The sequence below is a fragment of the Haemorhous mexicanus genome, unplaced genomic scaffold (assembly GCF_027477595.1).
Source record: "Haemorhous mexicanus isolate bHaeMex1 unplaced genomic scaffold, bHaeMex1.pri scaffold_234_ctg1, whole genome shotgun sequence".
Lineage (NCBI taxonomy): Eukaryota > Metazoa > Chordata > Aves > Passeriformes > Fringillidae > Haemorhous > Haemorhous mexicanus.
The window spans coordinates 1-20,539 of record NW_026776061.1 but is presented as its reverse complement, the minus strand read 5'-3'; the positions used below and the strand labels follow the sequence as shown (position 1 = coordinate 20,539).

Genomic DNA, 20,539 nt, shown 5'->3' with positions numbered 1-20,539 from the left:
GGAATTATGGGGAGGGGGTCAGGGATAAGGGGGAGGAGGCTGGGAGCCTCGGTGTGGGGAGAGGAATAATGGGGAGGGGTCTAAGGCACTCGAGGGGGTGTCAGGAATAAAGGGGAGGGGTCTGTGACCATCAAGAGGAGCTCAGGAATTAAGGGGAGGGGTCCGGGGATACCCAAGGTGGGGGTCAGGAGTAATAGGGAGGGGTCCAGGGATACCTGGGAGGGGGTAAGGAATAACGGGGAGGGGTCCGGAATGAAGGGGAGGGGCCAGGAATAAAGGGGAGGGGTGGTGGCGCGCCCCCCGAGCCCCTTACCGGGGTACACCAGGAAGTCGCCCCCGAATTTCCCGCCCGCCGTCAGGTGCAGGCCCCGCCCCCAGAGCTCCCGGAAGACGCGGAAGCGCCGCTCGGAGGGGGGGGAGGGGCGGGACGGCTCTGAGAGGGGGGAGCAGGGAAAAGGGGGAGGGGTCAGCGCGGGTCTGACTCCGCCCCCAACCCCCCCAAAGCGCCCCTCCCCCACCTGGCGGGGTCTCCTCGCGCTCCGCTTCGGCCTCGTCAACCTGGGGGGGGAGGGGCGGCTCAGGGGGGGCTCTGAGCGCCCCCCACCCCCAATTTCCCCCTCCCCCATCCCGGTACCGGCTCCACGGTGGCTCCGCCGCTCTCCCGCAGCGCCCGCGCCTCCTCCGGTCTCAGCTCCAGCGGCAGCCGCGGCCCCGCAGCCGCCGCTCCGGCGCGGCCCCCGGCGCGGGGGGGTCCCGACCAGCGCCCCCCACAGGCGGTGCCGCTCCCGCAGCGCCCGCGCCGCCCTCGGGGCCCACACCAGGAACCGCCCGCGCTGCCGCCGCACCCGGGGCCGCTCCGTGAGGGAGTCCGGGGGGGTCCCGGGGGTCTCTGAGCCCTCCCCGTCCCCGCAGACCCCCGGGACCCCCTCAGGCCCCGCTGCCATTTTGCCCCCGCCTTCCCGGAAGTGGCCTTGCGCTCTCCCGGAAGTGGCCCCGTGAGTCCCGGCGGTTTTAAAGCGGCGATGCAGCGTGAGCCCAACCACGGCCTGTAAATGGGAGCGACTCAGCCCCTTTTAAGACCGGCTCCTAAAGGGCAGGAGCCCCTTTAAATGCCGCCATTACGGGCCCACCCAGCCTTAGAGGGCCAGACCCCTTGAAAAAAACCGTCGTAAAAGGGCGTGCGCTAGGCGTGTGGGGCCCACTTCTCTTAAAGGGCCAGGCCCCTTTAAAAAAGTCCCCATCGGTGGTTCCCACCTCTCTCTTAAAGGGCCAGGCCCCTTCACACGCCCCTCCCCCGCTCTTAAAGGGCCAGATCCTCTTAAAGGCCCCCCCCCCATGCTAACTTAGCCCCGCCCCTTATGGGCGGTGTTTGAAATGACCAGGCCTGTAAGGAGAGCCTGGTTGTGGGCGTGGCTTTATTTACAGGATGTGGTTTGTGGGCGTGGTTTTCTCAGACCACGCCCCCTCCGCCCTCGCTCGGAGCCCGCGGAGCCGCGCCGGGGCCTGGGGGGGTTTGGGGGGTCCCGGGGGGGTTTTTGGGGGGTCTCGGGGGGTTCCCGGAGGGTCCCGGTGCCGCCGCCATGAACCGTGAGGAGCTGACGTACCTGGGCGTGCTGCTGGGCTCCATCCCGGTGGGCTTCGTGCTCAAGGAGCGCGGTGAGGGCGGCTCGGGGGGTCCTGAGGGGGATTGGGGGGGTCCTGAGGGGGGGTCTGGGAGGTTCCCGAGGGAATCTTGAGGGATTTTGGGGGGGTTCTGAGGAGTTTGGGGGGTCCTGAGGTGCTTGGGGGAGGTTCTGGGAGGTTTTCAGGGGAATCTTGAGGGTTTTTGGGGGTTCTGAAGGGTTTTTGGGGGTTCTGAAGGGTTTTGGGGGGTTCTGAGGGGTTTTGGGGGTCATGAGGAGATTTGAGGTGCTTGGGGGAGGTTCTGGGAGGTTTTCAGGGGAATTTGAGGGTTTTTGGGGGTTCTGAAGGGTTTTGGGGGGTTCTGAAGGGTTTTGGGGGGTTCTGAGGGGTTTTGGGGGGTCATGAAGAGATTTTAGGTGTTTGGGGGAGGTTCTGGGAGGTTTTCAGGGGAATCTTGAGGGTTTTGGGGGGTTCTGAGGAGATTCGGGGGGTTCTGAGGGGGTTTGAGGTGTTTGGGGGGTTCTGAGAGGTTTCCGGGGGAATCTTGAGGGCTTTCGGGGGTTCTGAAGAGTTCGGGGGGGTCCTGAGCAGATTCGGGGGGTTCTGAGGGGATTTGAGGTGTTTGGGGGGGGATTCTGAGGGGACTTGAGGGGTCCCGAGGCGGTTTGAGGTGTTTGGGGGGGGGGTCTGAGAGGTTTCCGGGGGATCTGGAGGGGTTTCAGGGGTTCTGAAGAGTTCGGGGGCGTTCTGAGGGGTTTTGGGGGGTCCTGAGGAGATTCAGGGGGTTCTGAGGGGATTTGAGGTGGGACCAGGGGGGTCCTGAGGAGATTTGAGGTGTTTGGGGGGGGTTCTGAGGGGGCTTGAGGGGTCCTGAGGGGGTTTGAGGTGTTTGGGGGGGGGGGGCGGTCTGAGAGGTTTCCCTCAGACTCGAGGGGTTTTGGGGAGGTTGTGAGGGGTCCTGAAGGATTTTGGAGGGTTCTGAGGGATTTTGGGGGAAATCTTGAGGGGAATTTTTTGGGGGGTCCTGAGGGGTTTTGTAGGTTCTGAGAGGTTTTGTGGGGGGGGGGGTCCTTGGGGGATTTGGGGCAAATCTTGAGGGGTTTTGGTCAATTTTGGGGCTGTTTTGAAGGGGTTTGGGGCTGTTTTGTGAGTTTTTGGTGCATTTTGGGGGTGCCCCCCCGCTGACCCCCCCCAGGCCCGCGCTGGCGCCAGTTCGGGGGGGCGGCGGTGGGGGCGGGGCTGGCGCTGCTCACCTGCGGCCCCCACCTGCTGCACTCGCTGGGCACCGTGCTGGGCACCTGGGCCATCCTCACCTGCCTGCCCAGGTGAGCTGGGGGTCCCTGACCAACTTTGGGGGTTCCCTGATCCACTTTGGGGAGTCCCAGGTACATTTTGGGGGGGGTCCCTGACCCCTTCTGGGGGATCCTGAAGCCTTTTGGGGGGTCCTGAAAGCATTTGAGGGGTCCCTGATCCTTTCTGGGGGATCCCTGACCCACTTTGGGGGGTCCCAGGTACATTTTGGGGGGTCCCTGATCCACTTTGGGGGGTCCCTGACCCCTTCTGGGGGATCCTGAAGCCTTTTGGGGGGTCCTGAAAGCATTTGAGGGGTCCTTGATTCTTTCTGGGGGGTCCCTGATCCACTTTTGGGGGTCCCAGGTACATTTCGGGGGGGATTTTGGAGGCCCCAGAATCCTGGGTTGGGGTCCTAGGTGCATTTTGGGGGGTCCTGAGGCCTTTTGGGGGGTCCCTGACTCACTTTGGGGGGTCCTGAAGCCTTTTGGGGGATCCCTGACCCATTTTGGGGGTCCTGGCCCCATTTTTGGGGGGTCCCAAGTCCTTTTGGGGAGTCCCAGGTGGATTTTGGGGGTCCCTGCCCCATTTTGGGGGGGGTCCCAGCTCCATTTTTGGGGTTCCCGAGGCTTCTTTCCTCCCCTCCCCCACGAGTTTTGGGGCTCATTACGACACCCGAGCTAATTATTGCCTAATTAGGACGAGGGTAACGAGATGGGGGGGGGGGGGAATTTGGGGGGCTCAGAGACATTTTGGGACCCCCCCAAATTCTCAGTGAGGGGGGGGTTCATAAAAATTTTGGGACCCCCCAAATTTTGGGGGGTTCAGAGACATTTTGGGACCCCCAAATTCTCTGGGGGGGAGTCAGAGATATTTTGGGACCCCCCAAATTTGGAGGGGGGGCTCAGAGACATTTTGGGACCCCTCCCAAATTTGGGGGGCTCAGAGACATTTTGGAACCCCCCAAATTCTCTGTAAGGGGGGGGTCAGAGATCTTTTGGGACCCCCCAAATTCTCCAGCCCGGGGGGGATTTGGGGAGGGGTTTAAAGGCCCGGGGGGGTTTTTGGGGTGCCCCAAATTGAGGGGGGACCCCCCGACCCCCCCCAGGCGCTCCGGGGGCGCCGCCCTGCTCTGGGTGTTCGGGTACCTGCTGTTCTTCCGCACGCCCTGGGTCTGGGGGCTGCCCGAGCCCCCCCCCTACGCCAACGCCCTGCAGCTCCTCATCACCCTCAAGGTGCCCGGGGGGATTCTGGGGGGTCCTGGGGGGATTTGGGGGTGTCTGAGGGGGGTTTGAGGGGGAACTGGGGGGTCCTGGGGGGGCTTGGGGGATCCTAGGGGGGTTTGGGGGTGTCTGGGGGGCATTGGGGGGGGTCCTGGGGGGTTTGAGGGGGAATTGGGGGGTCCTGGGGGGGTTTGGGGCAATCCTGGGGGGGGTTTGGGGCAATCCTGGGGAGGGTTTGGGGGGTCCTGGGGGAGCCTGGGGGGATTTTTGGGGTCTTGGGGAGAGTCCTTGGGAGTCCTGGAGGGGATTTGGGGGGTCCTGGGGGGATTTGGGGGAGACCTGAGGGGACTTCGAGGGGTCCTTGAGGGGAATTTGGGGAGTTCCGGGCGATTTTGGGGTTTTCAGGGGGTCCGGGGGGGGGTTGGGGAGTCCTGAAGGGATTTTGGGGATCCTGGGGGGGTTTCAAGGGGTCCTGGTGGGGTTTGGGGGCTCCTGGGGGGATTTTGGAGGGTCCTGGGGGGAAGTTGGGGGGGTTTCAGGGGGTCTGAGGTGTCTCAGGGGGGTCCTGGGGAGGGTTTGGGGGGATTTTGGGGTGTCCTGGGGGGATTTTGGGGGGCTCTGGGGGGGTGGCAATTGTAGGAACACAGATGAGCCAGCAGGGGGCGCTAAGCGTCTCGAGGGGGCGTGGCTTGCGCGGTGTCCATCCCATATATGGAAAAAACGGGCGTGGCCTCACTGCAACCCCGCCCCCAGATGGCCAGCCTGGCCAGTGACACGCAGGAGCTGCGGGAGGCGGAGCTTAAGGGGGTGACGTCAGAGGAGACGCGGCTGCTGATTGGCTCGCTGCGGAGGGTGCCGAGCTTGATTGACATCCTGTGCTACAGCTACTGCTACCTGGGGCTGCTGACAGGTGAGGGCGGGGCCTAAGGGGGCGGGGCCTAAGGGGGCGGGGCCAGGGGACACCTGGGTGGGTTGGGGGGGGGGCTGAGGGGATTTGGGGGGTCCCAGAGGGAATTTGGGGGGGGGGGGGTCCTTGAGGGGATTTGGTGGGGGGGAATTTGGGGGTCCCAGAATGAATTTGGGGGGATTTCAGAGAGAAGTTTTGGCACTGTGTACCCAAATTCACCTTTGTCTTCCTGGCTGTCACCTGTGTCCTACCTGTGTGCCATTCATGTGTCACCTGTGTGTTACCCACATGCCATTTATCCCACCTGTGTCCTACCTGAGTGTCACCTCTGTGTCACCTGTGTGTCACCCACATCCCACCTCCGTGTCATCTGTGTCCCACCCATGCTCCACCTGTGTGTGACCTGTGTGCCATTTATCCCACCTGTGTCCCACCTGTGTGTCATCTATCCCACCTGTCACCTGTGTCTCACCTGTGTGTGCCAGCTGCGTGTCACCTGTGTGCCATTTATTTGCCATTTATCACACCTGTGTCCTGAGTGCTACCTGCCACCTGTGTGCCATTTATCCCACTTGTGTGCCATTTATGTGCCATTTATCCCATCTGTGTGTCACCTGTGTGCCATCTCACCTGTGTCCTACCTGTGTGCCATTTATCCCATCTGTGTGTCACCTGTGTGCCATTTATCCCACCTGTGTGCCATTTATGTGCCATTTATCCCACCTGTGTCCTGTGTGCCATTTATCCCACCTGTGTCCTACCCGTGTGCTGTTTACCTGTCACCTGTGTGCCATTTATCCCACCTGTGTCCTACCCGTGTGCCGTTTACCTGTCACCTGTGTGCCACCCGCGCCCCACCCGTGTCTCAGGGCCGTCCCCTGTCCCCGCAGGTCCCTTCTACCGCCTGGGCACGCACCTGGACTGGGTGTGGGGCGGGGCGGGCCCGCCGGCGCTGCGGCGGCTGCTGTGCCACGTGCGCTGGGCGCCGGCGCTGGGCGCGCTGGGGCTGCTGGCGGGGCGGGCGTGGCCGGCGGGCGCCGTGCTGCAGCCCGAGTTCGGGGCGCGGCCCTGGCCCGCCCGCCTGGCACACATGGTGCCCGTCTTCCTGGCGCTGCGCATGCGCCTCTACGTCGGCTGGCTCTGCGCCGAGGGCGCCTGCGTGGCCGCGGGGCTGGGGGCCTACCCCAAAGCGGCCAGGGCCAGGCCGGGACAGGGACCCACGGTGCCATGGGAGCGCCCCAAAACGTGAGTGACACTGGGGACATTGGGGTACAGTGACATCATTGGGGTACAGGGACACTGGGGACATCACTGGGGTACAGGGACATCATTGGGGTACAGGGACACTGGGGACATCCCTGGGGACATTGGGGTACAGGGGCCGCGGGGCTGGGGGCCTACCCCAAAGCAGCCAGGGCCAGGCCGGGACAGGGACCCACGGTGCCATGGGAGCGCCCCACAACGTGAGTGACACTGGGGACACGGGGGACATCCCTGGGGACATTGGGGTACAGGGACATCATTGGGGTACAGGGGCTCTGGGGCTGGGGGCCTATCCCAAAGCGGCCAGGGCTAAACCGGGACAGGGACCCACGGTGACATGGGAGCGCCCCACAACGTGAGTGACACTGGGGACATTGGGGACATCCCTGGGGACATTGGGGTACAGGGGCTGTGGGGCTGAGGGCCTACCCCAAAGCAGCCAGGGCCAGGCCGGGACAGGGACCCACGGTGCCATGGGAGCGCCCCAAAACGTGAGTGACACTGGGGACATTGGGGTACAGGGACATCATTGGGGTACAGGGGGTGCGGGGCTGGGGGCCTACCCCAAAGCGGCCAGGGCTAAACCGGGACAGGGACCCACGGTGCCATGGGAGCGCCCCACAACGTGAGTGACACTGGGGACATCCCTGGGGACATTGGGGTACAGGGGGTGTGGGGCTGGGGGCCTACCCCAAAGCAGCCAGGGCCAGGCCGGGACAGGGACCCACGGTGTCATGGGAGCGCCCCAAAACGTGAGTGACACTGGGGACACTGGGGTACAGGGACACCATTGGGGTACAGGGACACTGGGGACATCCCTGGGGTACAGGGACATCCCTGGGGTACAGGGGGTGTGGGGCTGGGGGCCTACCCCAAAGCAGCCAGGGCCAGGCCGGGACAGGGACCCACGGTGCCATGGGAGCGCCCCAAAACGTGAGTGACACTGGGGACATTGGGGTACAGGGACATCATTGGGGTACAGGGGGTGTGGGGCTGGGGGCCTACCCCAAAGCGGCCAGGGCTAAACCGGGACAGGGACCCACGGTGACATGGGAGCGCCCCAAAACTTGAGTGACACTGGGGACACGGGGGACATCCCTGGGGACATTGGGGTACAGGGGGTGCGGGGCTGGGGGCCTACCCCAAAGCGGCCAGGGCTAAACCCGGACAGGGACCCACGGTGACATGGGAGCGCCCCACAACGTGAGTGACACTGGGGACATTGGGGACATTGGGGTACAGGGACACTGGGGACATCCCTGGGGACATTGGGGTACAGGGGCCGCGGGGCTGGGGGCCTACCCCAAAGCAGCCAGGGCTAAACCAGGACAGGGACCCACGGTGCCATGGGAGAGCCCCAGAACGTGACACTGGGGACATTGGGGACATCCCTGGGGACATTGGGGGTACAGAAGGGGGGTTCCTGAGTGTTTCTGTGTGTCCCTGTCACCTGAGGGTCACCTGAGTGCCATCTGGGCATCTCACCTGTGCCAGGTGTGCCGAGCTCCCTGAGGAGCACTGGGATTTCGAGACCATCCGCACCATACGGGGCACAGAGTGGGGGGTTCCTGGGTGTCACCTGTGTCACCTGAGGGTCTCACCTGTGCCAGGTGTGCCGAGCTCCCTGAGGAGCACTGGGATTTCGAGACCACCCGCACCGTAAGGGGCAGGGAGTGGGGGGTTCCCTGAGTGTCACCTGTGTCACCTGAGGGTCTCACCTGTGCCAGGTGTGCCGAGCTCCCTGAGGAGCAGTGGGATTTCGAGACCATCCGCACCGTGGACCCCTGGGGCACCGAGGTGGGCCGGCGCTTCCGGGGCGGCCTCAGGCGCTGGAACATGACGGTGCAGTGGTGGCTGGCGGCCTACGTGCACCGCAGGGGACCCCGCCAGTACCCCGTGCTCAGGTACTGGGAGCACTGGGAGCACTGGGACGGGCACTGGGAGCACTGGGACGGGCACTGGGAGCACTGGGAGGGGCACTGGAAGCACTGGGAGCACTGGGAGGGGCACTGGGAGCACTGGGAGGGGCACTGGGAGAGGCACTGAGAGCACTGGGAGGGGCACTGGAAGCACTGGGAGGGGCACTGGGAGCACTGGGAGCACTGGGAGCACTGGGAGGGGCACTGGGAGCACTGGGAGGGGCACTGGGAGCACTGGGAGCACTGGGAGGGGCACTGGGAGCACTGGGAGGGGCACTGGGAGCACTGGGAGGGGCACTGGGAGCACTGGGACGGGCACTGGGAGCACTGGGAGGGGCACTGGGAGCACTGGGAGGGGCACTGGGAGCACTGGGAGAGGCACTGAGAGCACTGGGAGGGGCACTCAGAGCACTGGGAGGGGCACTGGGAGCACTGGGAGCACTGGGACGGGCACTGGGAGCACTGGGAGCACTGGGAGGGGCACTGGGAGCACTGGGAGGGGCACTGGGAGGGGCACTGGGAGCACTGGGAGCACTGGGACGGGCACTGGGAGCACTGGGAGGGGCACTGGGAGCACTGGGAGCACTGGGACGGGCACTGGGAGCACTGGGAGGGGCACTGGGAGCACTGGGAGGGGCACTGGGAGCACTGGGAGCACTGGGAGGGGCACTGGGAGCACTGGGAGGGGCACTGGGAGCACTGGGAGGGGCACTGGGAGCACTGGGAGGGGCACTGGAAGCACTGGGAGCACTGGGACGGGCACTGGGAGCACTGGGAGGGGCACTGGGAGCACTGGGATGGATCACTGGCAACAGTGAGAGCACTGGGAGCACTGGGAGCAGGATTAAGATGGAGATTGGGGCACTGGGAGCTGAGTTTAGTGGGTGTAGATTGAATTTTGGGGGTGTAAATTGAATTTGGGGTGCTTGGGCTGGATTTGAGAGTCACAAAGTGAATTTTGGGTTTTTGAGCTGGATTTGAGAGTCACAGAGTGAATTTTGGGGAACTTGAGCTGGATTTGAGAGTCACAAAGTGAATTTTGGGTGCTTGAGCTGGATTTGAGAGTCACAAAGTGAATTTTGGGTTCTTGAGCTGGATTTGAGAGTCACAAAGTGAATTTGGGTGCTTGAGCTGGATTTGAGAGTCACAAAGTGAATTTTGGGTTTTTGAGCTGGATTTGAGAGTCACAAAGTGAATTTTGGGTGCTTGGGCTGGATTTGAGAGTCACAAAGTGAATTTTGGGTGCTTGAGCTGGATTTGAGAGTCACAGAGTGAATTTTGGGTTTTTGAGCTGGATTTGAGAGTCACAAAGTGAATTTTGGGTGCTTGAGCTGGATTTGAGAGTCACAAAGTGAATTTTGGGTGCTTGAGCTGGATTTGAGAGTCACAAAGTGAATTTTGGGTTTTTGAGCTGGATTTGAGAGTCACAAAGTGAATTTTGGGTTTTTGGGCTGGATTTGAGAGTCACAAAGTGAATTTTGGGTTCTTGAGCTGGATTTGAGAGTCACAGAGTGAATTTTGGGGAGCTTGAGCTGGATTTGAGAGTCACAAAGTGAATTTTGGGTGCTTGAGCTGGATTTGAGAGTCACAAAGTGAATTTTGGGGAGCTTGAGCTGGATTTGAGAGTCACAAAGTGAATTTTGGGGAGCTTGAGCTGGATTTGAGAGTCACAAAGTGAATTTTGGGGAGCTTGAGCTGGATTTGAGAGTCACAAAGTGAATTTTGGGGGCGCTTGAGCTGGATTTGAGAGTCACAAAGTGAATTTTGGGTTCTTGAGCTGGATTTGAGAGTCACAAAGTGAATTTTGGGTTTTTGAGCTGGATTTGAGAGTCACAAAGTGAATTTTGGGGAACTTGAGCTGGATTTGAGAGTCACAAAGTGAATTTTGGGTGCTTGAGCTGGATTTGAGAGTCACAAAGTGAATTTTGGGTTTTTGAGCTGGATTTGAGAGTCACAAAGTGAATTTTGGGGTGCTTGAGCTGGATTTGAGAGTCACAAAGTGAATTTTGGGTTCTTGAGCTGGATTTGAGAGTCACAAAGTGAATTTTGGGTTTTTGAGCTGGATTTGAGAGTCACAGAGTGAATTTTGGGTTCTTGAGCTGGATTTGAGAGTCACAAAGTGAATTTTGGGTTCTTGAGCTGGATTTGAGAGTCACAAAGTGAATTTTGGGGAGCTTGAGCTGGATTTGAGAGTCACAAAGTGAATTTTGGGTGCTTGGGCTGGATTTGAGAGTCACAAAGTGAATTTTGGGGCGCTTGAGCTGGATTTGAGAGTCACAAAGTGAATTTTGGGGAACTTGAGCTGGATTTGAGAGTCACAAAGTGAATTTTGGGTTTTTGAGCTGGATTTGAGAGTCACAAAGTGAATTTTGGGTTTTTGAGCTGGATTTGAGAGTCACAAAGTGAATTTTGGGTTTTTGAGCTGGATTTGAGAGTCACAAAGTGAATTTTGGGTTTTTGAGCTGGATTTGAGAGTCACAAAGTGAATTTTGGGCGCTTGAGCTGGATTTGAGAGTCACAAAGTGAATTTTGGGTGCTTGAGCTGGATTTGAGAGTCACAAAGTGAATTTTGGGGTGCTTGAGCTGGATTTGAGAGTCACAAAGTGAATTTTGGGTTTTTGAGCTGGATTTGAGAGTCACAGAGTGAATTTTGGGGCGCTTGAGCTGGATTTGAGAGTCACAAAGTGAATTTGGGTTTTTGAGCTGGATTTGGGAGTCACAAAGTGAATTTTGGGTGCTTGAGCTGGATTTGAGAGTCACAAAGTGAATTTTGGGGCGCTTGAGCTGGATTTGAGAGTCACAAAGTGAATTTTGGGGCGCTTGAGCTGGATTTGAGAGTCACAAAGTGAATTTTGGGTTCTTGAGCTGGATTTGAGAGTCACAAAGTGAATTTTGGGGAACTTGAGCTGGATTTGAGAGTCACAAAGTGAATTTTGGGGAGCTTGAGCTGGATTTGAGAGTCACAAAGTGAATTTTGGGGCGCTTGAGCTGGATTTGAGAGTCACAAAGTGAATTTTGGGTGCTTGAGCTGGATTTGAGAGTCACAAAGTGAATTTTGGGGTGGATGTGCTGGATTTGAGAGTCACAGAGTGAATTTTGGGGTGCTTGAGCTGGATTTGAGAGTCACAAAGTGAATTTTGGGTTTTTGAGCTGGATTTGAGAGTCACAAAGTGAATTTTGGGTTTTTGGGCTGGATTTGAGAGTCACAAAGTGAATTTTGGGGCGCTTGGGCTGGATTTGGGAGTCACAGAGTGAATTTTGGGGAACTTGAGCTGGATTTGGGAGTCACAAAGTGAATTTTGGGTTCTTGAGCTGGATTTGAGAGTCACAAAGTGAATTTTGGGTTTTTGAGCTGGATTTGAGAGTCACAAAGTGAATTTTGGGGAACTTGAGCTGGATTTGAGAGTCACAAAGTGAATTTTGGGTTTTTGAGCTGGATTTGAGAGTCACAAAGTGAATTTTGGGTTTTTGAGCTGGATTTGAGAGTCACAAAGTGAATTTTGGGTTTTTGAGCTGGATTTGAGAGTCACAAAGTGAATTTTGGGTTTTTGAGCTGGATTTGAGAGTCACAAAGTGAATTTTGGGCGCTTGAGCTGGATTTGAGAGTCACAAAGTGAATTTTGGGTGCTTGAGCTGGATTTGAGAGTCACAAAGTGAATTTTGGGGTGCTTGAGCTGGATTTGAGAGTCACAAAGTGAATTTTGGGTTTTTGAGCTGGATTTGAGAGTCACAGAGTGAATTTTGGGGCGCTTGAGCTGGATTTGAGAGTCACAAAGTGAATTTTGGGTTTTTGAGCTGGATTGGGAGTCACAAAGTGAATTTTGGGTGCTTGAGCTGGATTTGAGAGTCACAAAGTGAATTTTGGGGCGCTTGAGCTGGATTTGAGAGTCACAAAGTGAATTTTGGGGCGCTTGAGCTGGATTTGAGAGTCACAAAGTGAATTTTGGGTTCTTGAGCTGGATTTGAGAGTCACAAAGTGAATTTTGGGGAACTTGAGCTGGATTTGAGAGTCACAAAGTGAATTTTGGGGAGCTTGAGCTGGATTTGAGAGTCACAAAGTGAATTTTGGGGCGCTTGAGCTGGATTTGAGAGTCACAAAGTGAATTTTGGGTGCTTGAGCTGGATTTGAGAGTCACAAAGTGAATTTTGGGGTGGATGTGCTGGATTTGAGAGTCACAGAGTGAATTTGGGGTGCTTGAGCTGGATTTGAGAGTCACAAAGTGAATTTTGGGTTTTTGAGCTGGATTTGAGAGTCACAAAGTGAATTTTGGGTTTTTGGGCTGGATTTGAGAGTCACAAAGTGAATTTTGGGGCGCTTGGGCTGGATTTGGGAGTCACAGAGTGAATTTTGGGGAACTTGAGCTGGATTTGGGAGTCACAAAGTGAATTTTGGGTTCTTGAGCTGGATTTGAGAGTCACAAAGTGAATTTTGGGTTTTTGAGCTGGATTTGAGAGTCACAAAGTGAATTTTGGGGAACTTGAGCTGGATTTGAGAGTCACAAAGTGAATTTTGGGGAACTTGAGCTGGATTTGGGAGTCACAAAGTGAATTTTGGGTTCTTGAGCTGGATTTGAGAGTCACAAAGTGAATTTTGGGTTTTTGAGCTGGATTTGAGAGTCACAAAGTGAATTTTGGGGAGCTTGAGCTGGATTTGAGAGTCACAGAGTGAATTTTGGGGAACTTGAGCTGGATTTGGGAGTCACAAAGTGAATTTTGGGGCGCTTGAGCTGGATTTGAGAGTCACAAAGTGAATTTTGGGTTTTTGAGCTGGATTTGAGAGTCACAAAGTGAATTTTGGGGCGCTTGAGCTGGATTTGAGAGTCACAAAGTGAATTTTGGGTTTTTGAGCTGGATTTGAGAGTCACAAAGTGAATTTTGGGGAACTTGAGCTGGATTTGAGAGTCACAAAGTGAATTTTGGGTTTTTGAGCTGGATTTGAGAGTCACAAAGTGAATTTTGGGTGCTTGGGCTGGATTTGAGAGTCACAGAGTGAATTTTGGGGTGCTTGAGCTGGATTTGAGAGTCACAAAGTGAATTTTGGGTGCTTGAGCTGGATTTGAGAGTCACAAAGTGAATTTTGGGTTCTTGAGCTGGATTTGAGAGTCACAAAGTGAATTTTGGGGTGCTTGAGCTGGATTTGAGAGTCACAAAGTGAATTTTGGGTGCTTGAGCTGGATTTGAGAGTCACAAAGTGAATTTTGGGTTTTTGAGCTGGATTTGAGAGTCACAAAGTGAATTTTGGGTGCTTGGGCTGGATTTGAGAGTCACAAAGTGAATTTTGGGTGCTTGAGCTGGATTTGGGAGGCACAAAGTGAATTTTGGGTGCTTGGGCTGGATTTGAGAGTCACAAAGTGAATTTTGGGTTTTTGAGCTGGATTTGAGAGTCACAAAGTGAATTTTGGGTGCTTGAGCTGGATTTGAGAGTCACAAAGTGAATTTTGGGGTGCTTGAGCTGGATTTGAGAGTCACAAAGTGAATTTTGGGTTCTTGAGCTGGATTTGAGAGTCACAAGGTGAATTTTGGGGAACTTGAGCTGGATTTGAGAGTCACAAAGTGAATTTTGGGGTGCTTGAGCTGGATTTGAGAGTCACAAAGTGAATTTTGGGGAACTTGAGCTGGATTTGAGAGTCACAAAGTGAATTTTGGGTTCTTGAGCTGGATTTGAGAGTCACAAAGTGAATTTTGGGGTGCTTGGGCTGGATTTGAGAGTCACAAAGTGAATTTTGGGGCGCTTGAGCTGGATTTGAGAGTCACAAAGTGAATTTTGGGTTTTTGAGCTGGATTTGGGAGGCACAAAGTGAATTTTGGGGCGCTTGAGCTGGATTTGGCATCACATAAACACCATCCCAGTGCCTCCAACCCCAATTCCAACCCCTGCACACGAACCTTTGCTGGCTCCCACCCCTCCCTGACCCCATTTCCCCGTTTTCCCCCCCAAAATCAGGAACGCCTGGACCATGCTGGCCTCAGCCTACTGGCACGGGCTGCACGGCGGGCAGTACCTGTCCTTCCTCACGGTGCCGCTGTGGCTGGCGGCCGAGGCGGCGGCCGAGGCGGCTCTGGGGGGATATTTCGGGGTGCCCCTGGAGCAGCTGGGGGGCTGGAAGGGCTCGGCGCTGAGGGGGAGCGCAATGGTTCCTCAAAATGAGGGCCTTCGAGTACCTGAGCATGGGCTTCGTGCTGCGAGAGGCCGCGGCCACGCTGCACTTCTGGGCCTCGGTGCATTTCTGCCTCCACGTCCTGCCCCTCCTCATCCTCCTCACGGCGATGGCGGCGGGAAAAGGGCGGGAAAAGGGGCGGGGAAAAGGGCGGGAAGAGGGGAGGGGAAAAGGGCGGGAAGAGCGGCGTGAGGGAGAGGCGGGGGGAGGGGACGCGCAGGTGAGGAGGAGGAGGGAGCGCCGTGAGGGGGAGGGGGGGGACACCCTAAATCCTAAAGTTCAGGAGGGGGGGGACCCCCTAAATCCTAAAATTCAGGGGGAAAACCCCCTTAATCCTAAAATTCAGGAGGGGGGAGACCCCCTAAATCCTAAAGTTGATGAGGGATGGGATCCCCTGAACCCCAAAATTCGGGGAGGGTGGGGATCCCCTAAATCCTAAAATCCATGAGGGGTGGGACCCCCTGAACCCCAAAATTCATGGGGAAGACCCCCTAAATCCTAAAATTCAGGAAGGAGAAGATCCTCTAAACCCCAAAATTCAGAAGAAGGGAGATCCCCTAAATCCTAAAATTCAGGAGAGTGGGGACCCCCTGAACCCCAAAATTCAGGACAGTGCGGATCCTATGAATCCTAAAAACTCATGAGGGGGGAGACCTCCTAAATCCTAAAATTCGTGAAGGTGGGGATCCCCTAAAACCTAAAATTCATGAGGGATGGGACACCTCGAACCCCAAAATTCGGGAGGGTGGGGACCCCCAAATCCTAAAATCCAGGAGAGTGGAGACCCCCGAAATCCCCAAATCCAGGACGGGGGGGACCCCCTGAACCCCAAAACAGAGGCCGGGGAGGAGCCCCCAGCCCCCAAATCCCAGGAGCTGAGGAAGAGGAGGGACCCCGAGGGTCAGGGTGGGGATGAACCCCAATAACCAGAGCTCGGGGGGACCCCAACGGGACCCCAACCTTTGGGGTGAGGATGAGGATGAAGCACCCCAATGCTCAGAAACCCCAATGGAAAATGGGGGGGAACGCCCCAAACCCCAAAATGGGGGAGCTCTGATAGCCCCAAATCAGGGGGACCCCAGGTGAGGAAGAGGAGGGACCCCAATAATGAGAATTTAGGGGGCACCTCCCACCCCCCTGAACCCCAATACCCAGGAACCCAGGAGGGGGGGCCTGGGGAGGGATTTGGGGGGTGTTGGGGGATGCGGGCACCCCCCGGGGGGCTTTTTTAGGGGGGTGGGGGGCTCTGTTTTTGGAAGGGGCCCCCCCAAAATGGAGACAAATAAAAGCCTTGAGTGACATCTTGTGTGTTTGGTGTGGGGGGGGACCCCCAAAACTGACCAAAACCACCCCAAAACTGACCCCCAAAGCCCTGAGAGTGAATAAAATACATCTAAAATGGAACCGAACACCAAAAATTGATCAAAATTCCCCTGAACTGACCTGATCCTGCAGGACCGCCGAGGCCCTGAGGTGAAACTTTGAAGGAAGTAAAGGCAATTCTGGGGGCAAATCCTTGACATGTGGAAAGAACTCGGGCTGGAAGTCCCCAGGGAGATTTTGATGGTTCCCGGAGGGGTTTTAGGGCTGTTTTGGGGGGGGTCCCGAGGGGATTTGGGGTTTTTTTGCGGGGAGGTTTCAGGGACGCCCCCGCTTCCCCTCACGGTTCAAAATGGCGGCGCTCCCACAATGCGAGAAGGCGGGAAACCTTCACTTCCGGCGTCGCCCCTTTAAGGAAGACGGGTGAGCCAATCAGAGGCGGGTAGAAGGCGGGACTACAGCACCCAGCAAATCAGAGAAGGACAACGGGGCGGAGCAAAGTGGCTGGGCGAAACACAGAGCGAGAGAAGGGCGGAGCGACGGTGGCCCGACCAATCAGAACGGAGAGGGCGGCAGAGAGGGCGGGGCGGCCTCGGTGCCTCAGAGCCGCGGCCTGGTCCCGCTCCCGGCCCCGCCGCCTCCGCCGCCGCCATGAACATCCTTCCGAAGAAGTCGTGGCATGTGCGGAACAAGGACAATGTGGCGCGGGTGCGGCGGGACGAGGCGGCGGCCGAGGTGGAGCGGAGGAAACGGGACGCGCGCGCGCTGCGAGCGGAGCAGGAGGCGAGTCCCGGGGGGGGGGGCGGAGGGGGTAGGGAAGGGAAAGGAGGCGGGGTTGGGTAGCTGGAAGCCAATCAGCATGAGCGGCTTTGAATATATTATAAGTTATGGGCGTGGTTTAGTGTGATTGGCGTGAACCATTGTTGTCTAGTGGGGGGGGGGGATGGACTGGGCTAAAAAAGTTTTTGGGTGGGACAAAATAAATTCGGGGGCGTAAAATAATTTTGGGATGGGCAAAATAAATTGAGGGGAGTTTAAAAAAGTCTGTGGGATCTGATTTGGGGGTAAAAATACCCGGGAGGGATAAATTTCGGGGGGGGGGGGGTGAAAAAGCTGTGTGGGGAGGGGGGATATTGGGGGGGGGGGGAATTGTGGTGAATTTGGAGTGGGGGAGGAATTTTGGGGGTCCCTGACCCCCCCTCTGCCCCTCCCCAGGTGCGCACCGAGCTCCTGCGGAAGCGGGCGCGGGTCGGGGGTCGCAGCCCCTCCCCCCCGGCCCCCCCCGTGCTGTTCCCGCCCCCCGAGGAGGCCCCGAACCGCGAGCACGAGGCGGAAAAAAGGCGGGAACAGGTGAGGGGGGAGGGGGGAATTGTGGGGGACCCCTCCCCAAAACATCCCCTCAGGTGAGGGGGAGGTTGTGGAAATAGGATCTGAGGGGCAAAAAAAGGAGTTTGGGAGGGTCCCAGGTGGAAATTCTATCCTCATTAGGAGGCAAAAGGGTGAAAATTGGGCGGTTTGGGGTGAAAAAGGGATTTTGAGGTGAATTCAGGGGATTTGGGGGGAATTTGGGAGAAAATGGGGGGGATTTTGGCATTGGGTGGATCACCTGAATTCCCCCTCCCCAATTTTCCCCTCAGGAGCGGCGGGAGATTGGAGGGATGGAAAATGGCGGCATTTGTGTGGGAAATGTGGAAATTTAGATAAAAAAAGGGGGGATTTGGGTATATAAAGGAGGAATTTGGGTGGGAAAAGGGGAAATTTGGGAATAAATTGGGTGGTTTTGGCATTAGGGGGATCACCTGAATCCCCCTCTCCAGTTTTCCCCTCAGGACTGGCAGGAGATTGGAGGGGTGGAAAATGGCGGGATTTGTGTGGGAAAAGGGAAATTCGTGTGGGAAAAAGGGGAGATTTGTGGGGGAAAAAGGGGGAATTTGGGTGGAAAAAAAGGGGAATTTGAGGAAAACCAGGGGGGTGATTTTCACCTGAGGGGGGTCCTGAATCCCCCTCCCCAATTTCCCCCTCAGGACTGGCAGGAGATTGGAGGGGTGGAAAATGGCGGGATTTGTGTGGGAAAAGGGAAATTTGTGTGGGAAAACCAGGAAATTTTGGTGGAAAAAGGGAATTTGAGGAAAACCCGGGGGGATTTTCCCCGGGGGGGGGTCTCACCCCGAATCCCCCTCCCCAATTTCCCCCTCAGGACTGGCAGGAAATTGGAGAGGTGGGGGTTGAAAATGGCGGGATTTGTGTGGGAAAAGGGGAAATTTGTGTGGAAAAAAGGGGAATTTGGATGAAAAAAGGGGATTTTGAGGAAAACCCGGGGGGATTTTTAACCAGGAGGGGTCTCACCGGAATCCCCCTCCCCAATTTCCTGCCAGGAACGCCGGGAACGGGCCCTGGGGGTCCTGACCTACCTGGGCCAGAGCGCGGCCGAGGCCCAGACCTGCCCCCCCTGGTACCTGCAGCCCCCCAAAAAAGCTGGGGAGGGGTCCCGGGAGGTGCAGGGGGGGGCGCAAAGCCGTGCTGGACCCTCTGCAGGACATGAGGAAGGGGCTGCACCGAGCCCCCAGCCCTGAAAAACCCCCCCAGCCTCAGCCACGGAGCCCCCCCAGAGCCCCCCCTGAGAGGGGAGGGGGAGGAGGGTGAGTGACTGATTAATTAGCGCTTAATTAATTGATTAATCGCATTTTCCATTCGTTAGTGCTGCCCTGAATACCCTTCCCCTGTTAATTAACTCCTTAATTTTTAAATTAAACCCTTAATTAACCCTCAGTGCTACCCCACAACCCCCCAGTAAAGGCATGAGCCTCCCAAAATTGGGATTTGGCACCTCCAAAACTGGGATTTTCTCCCTCCGAAATTGGGATTTTTTCCATCCAAAATTGAGGTTTGCCCCCCTAAAATTTGGGATTTACTCCCCCTAAAATTTGGGATTTTCTCCCTCTAAAATTTGGGGTTGACCCCTCCCTTTATGCTAATTAACCCCTTTAATGATTTCACCCCTTAATTAACCTCTTAATTACCATTATTTCTGATTCCCACCCAATGAATTCGATCCCTTCACTTTAACCCCTTCCCCTAATCACCCCTAATTAACTAATTAACCCCTAATCACCCCTAATTAACCCTTAATTACTGTAATTAACCCCTTAATTACCCCTCATTATCCCTTTAACCACCCCATAATTAACTAATCACCCCTTAATGATCCTCCCACTCCCCCCAGCCGTCCCCCCCTCCCCATCCCGGGGCGTCGCCCCCTCCCCATCACTAATTAGCGCTAATTAGCGCTAATTGCCGTTGCAGGCTGGCCGAGCTGCGGCGGCAGCGCCTGGCCCGGGAGGCGGCCGAGGCCGAGCGGAGCCGGGAGCTGCTCCGGGGGCTCCGGGACCCCCCCGGGACCCCCCGGAACCGGCGGGACCCCCCGGACCCCGAGCGGCAGCGACCCTACAACAGCCAGTTCCACCCGCGGCTGGCACGGGGGGGGACACGGCGCAAGTGAGAGCCCCAAAATTCACCTGGAACCCCCCCACAATTCACTTGGAACCTTCCCAAAAGTCACAATGCACAGTTCCACCCGCGGCTGGCACGGGGGGGGACACGGCGCAAGTGAGAGCCCCAAAATTCACCTGGAACCCCCCCACAATTCACTTGGAACCCCCCAAAAGTCACAATGGCCAGTTCCACCCGCGGCTGGCACGGGGGGGGGACACGGCGCAAGTGAGAGCCCCCCCAAAATTCACTTGGAACCTTCCCAAAAGTCACAATGGACAGTTCCACCCGCGGCTGGCAAGGGGGGGCACGGCACAAGTGAGACCCCCAAAATATTCCTGGAATCCCCCCAAAATTCAATTGGAACATTCCCAGAATCAATAATGGCCAGTTCCACCCGGGGCTGGCACAAGGGGGGGACACGGTGCAAGTGAGACCCCCAAAATTCACCCGGAACCTCCGAAAATTCACAATGGACAGTTCCACCGGGGCTAGCAAGGGGGTGACACGGTGCAAGTGAGAGCCCCAAAATATTCCTGGAATCCCCCCCAAATTCACTTGGAACCCCCCCAAAAGTCACAATGGACAGTTCCACCCGCGGCTGGCAAGGGGGGGGACACGGTTCAAGTGAGACCCCTCCCCCCATAATATTCCTGGAACCCACCCCAAATCTGCAATGGACAGTTCCATCCCAAACTGGAGCAGGGGCCCCCAAAATTCACCTGAGACCTCCCCAGGACCCCCCCAAAATCCCCCCTTGGACCCCCCCCTCTCCCCCCAAAACCCAGTGGGACCTCCCAGTCCCTCTTAGAAGCCCCCTGGGCTGGAACAGCCCAAAACATTTTTTAGGGGGGGGAATCAATCCCGAAATTCTGAGGGAAAAAAAGATTTTGGGGGGGTGAAACTCGAATATTTTGGGGTCCAAGAAGATTTTTGAGAGGGGGGGAGACCCCAAAAATCCCCTCCCCCCCCACAACGACCTCTGATATAAAACTATTTATTCATAAATATTTTCCAAAATGAAAATAACTTTACGAAAAATATCTTCAACTGCTGAGGGGTGGGGAGTGGGGGATGAGAAAACCCCAAAACCCCCCCTGGGGACCCCTCCCCAAAAAAAAAGAAAAAAAACGCCCCCAAAAAACCCCAAAAAATCCAAATTTGTAACCCCCCCACCCCAAAAAACAGCACCGGGAGGGGGAAATTTGGGGTGAATTTGGGGGGGTTTGGGGCTGTGGTTGGTTCTGACCCCGCCCAGGGCATGCAGGGGGGGTCTGGGGGGGCTTTGGGGGTTTTTTTTTGGGGGGATTTTGGGGTTTTTTGGGGGTCCCCTCACTGCAGGTCTCG

The 20,539-nt window shown here is 56.9% G+C and overlaps 2 protein-coding genes across 4 annotated transcripts; both read left to right on the top strand.

The window, feature by feature from the left end:
- Positions 1-1,527: 1,527 nt before the first annotated feature.
- On the top strand, positions 1,528-16,255 carry MBOAT7 (membrane bound O-acyltransferase domain containing 7). Of its 3 annotated transcripts, none has more exons than XM_059837760.1 (7): positions 1,528-1,656; positions 2,819-2,948; positions 4,022-4,148; positions 4,890-5,046; positions 5,934-6,288; positions 8,034-8,210; positions 16,083-16,216. In XM_059837760.1, exons 1-7 carry the CDS (start codon positions 1,581-1,583, stop codon positions 16,147-16,149), a joined length of 1,089 nt encoding a protein of 362 aa, XP_059693743.1. In that variant the 5' UTR covers positions 1,528-1,580; the 3' UTR covers positions 16,150-16,216. The 3 variants fall into 3 exon arrangements, with proteins under 3 accessions (XP_059693743.1, XP_059693746.1, XP_059693745.1); XM_059837762.1 differs by having other exon boundaries at positions 1,529-1,656; positions 16,119-16,255; XM_059837763.1 differs by lacking the exons at positions 8,034-8,210; positions 16,083-16,216 and adding an exon at positions 7,801-8,027.
- A 91-nt stretch (positions 16,256-16,346) lies between these two features.
- Positions 16,347-20,221, top strand: LENG1 (leukocyte receptor cluster member 1). Its single transcript, XM_059837766.1, is given in 5 exon segments — positions 16,347-16,486; positions 16,919-17,053; positions 18,079-18,186; positions 18,188-18,342; positions 19,007-20,221. Coding segments are annotated over 5 exon segments (726 nt in total). The 5' UTR covers positions 16,347-16,354; the 3' UTR covers positions 19,203-20,221.
- Positions 20,222-20,539: the final 318 nt, after the last annotated feature.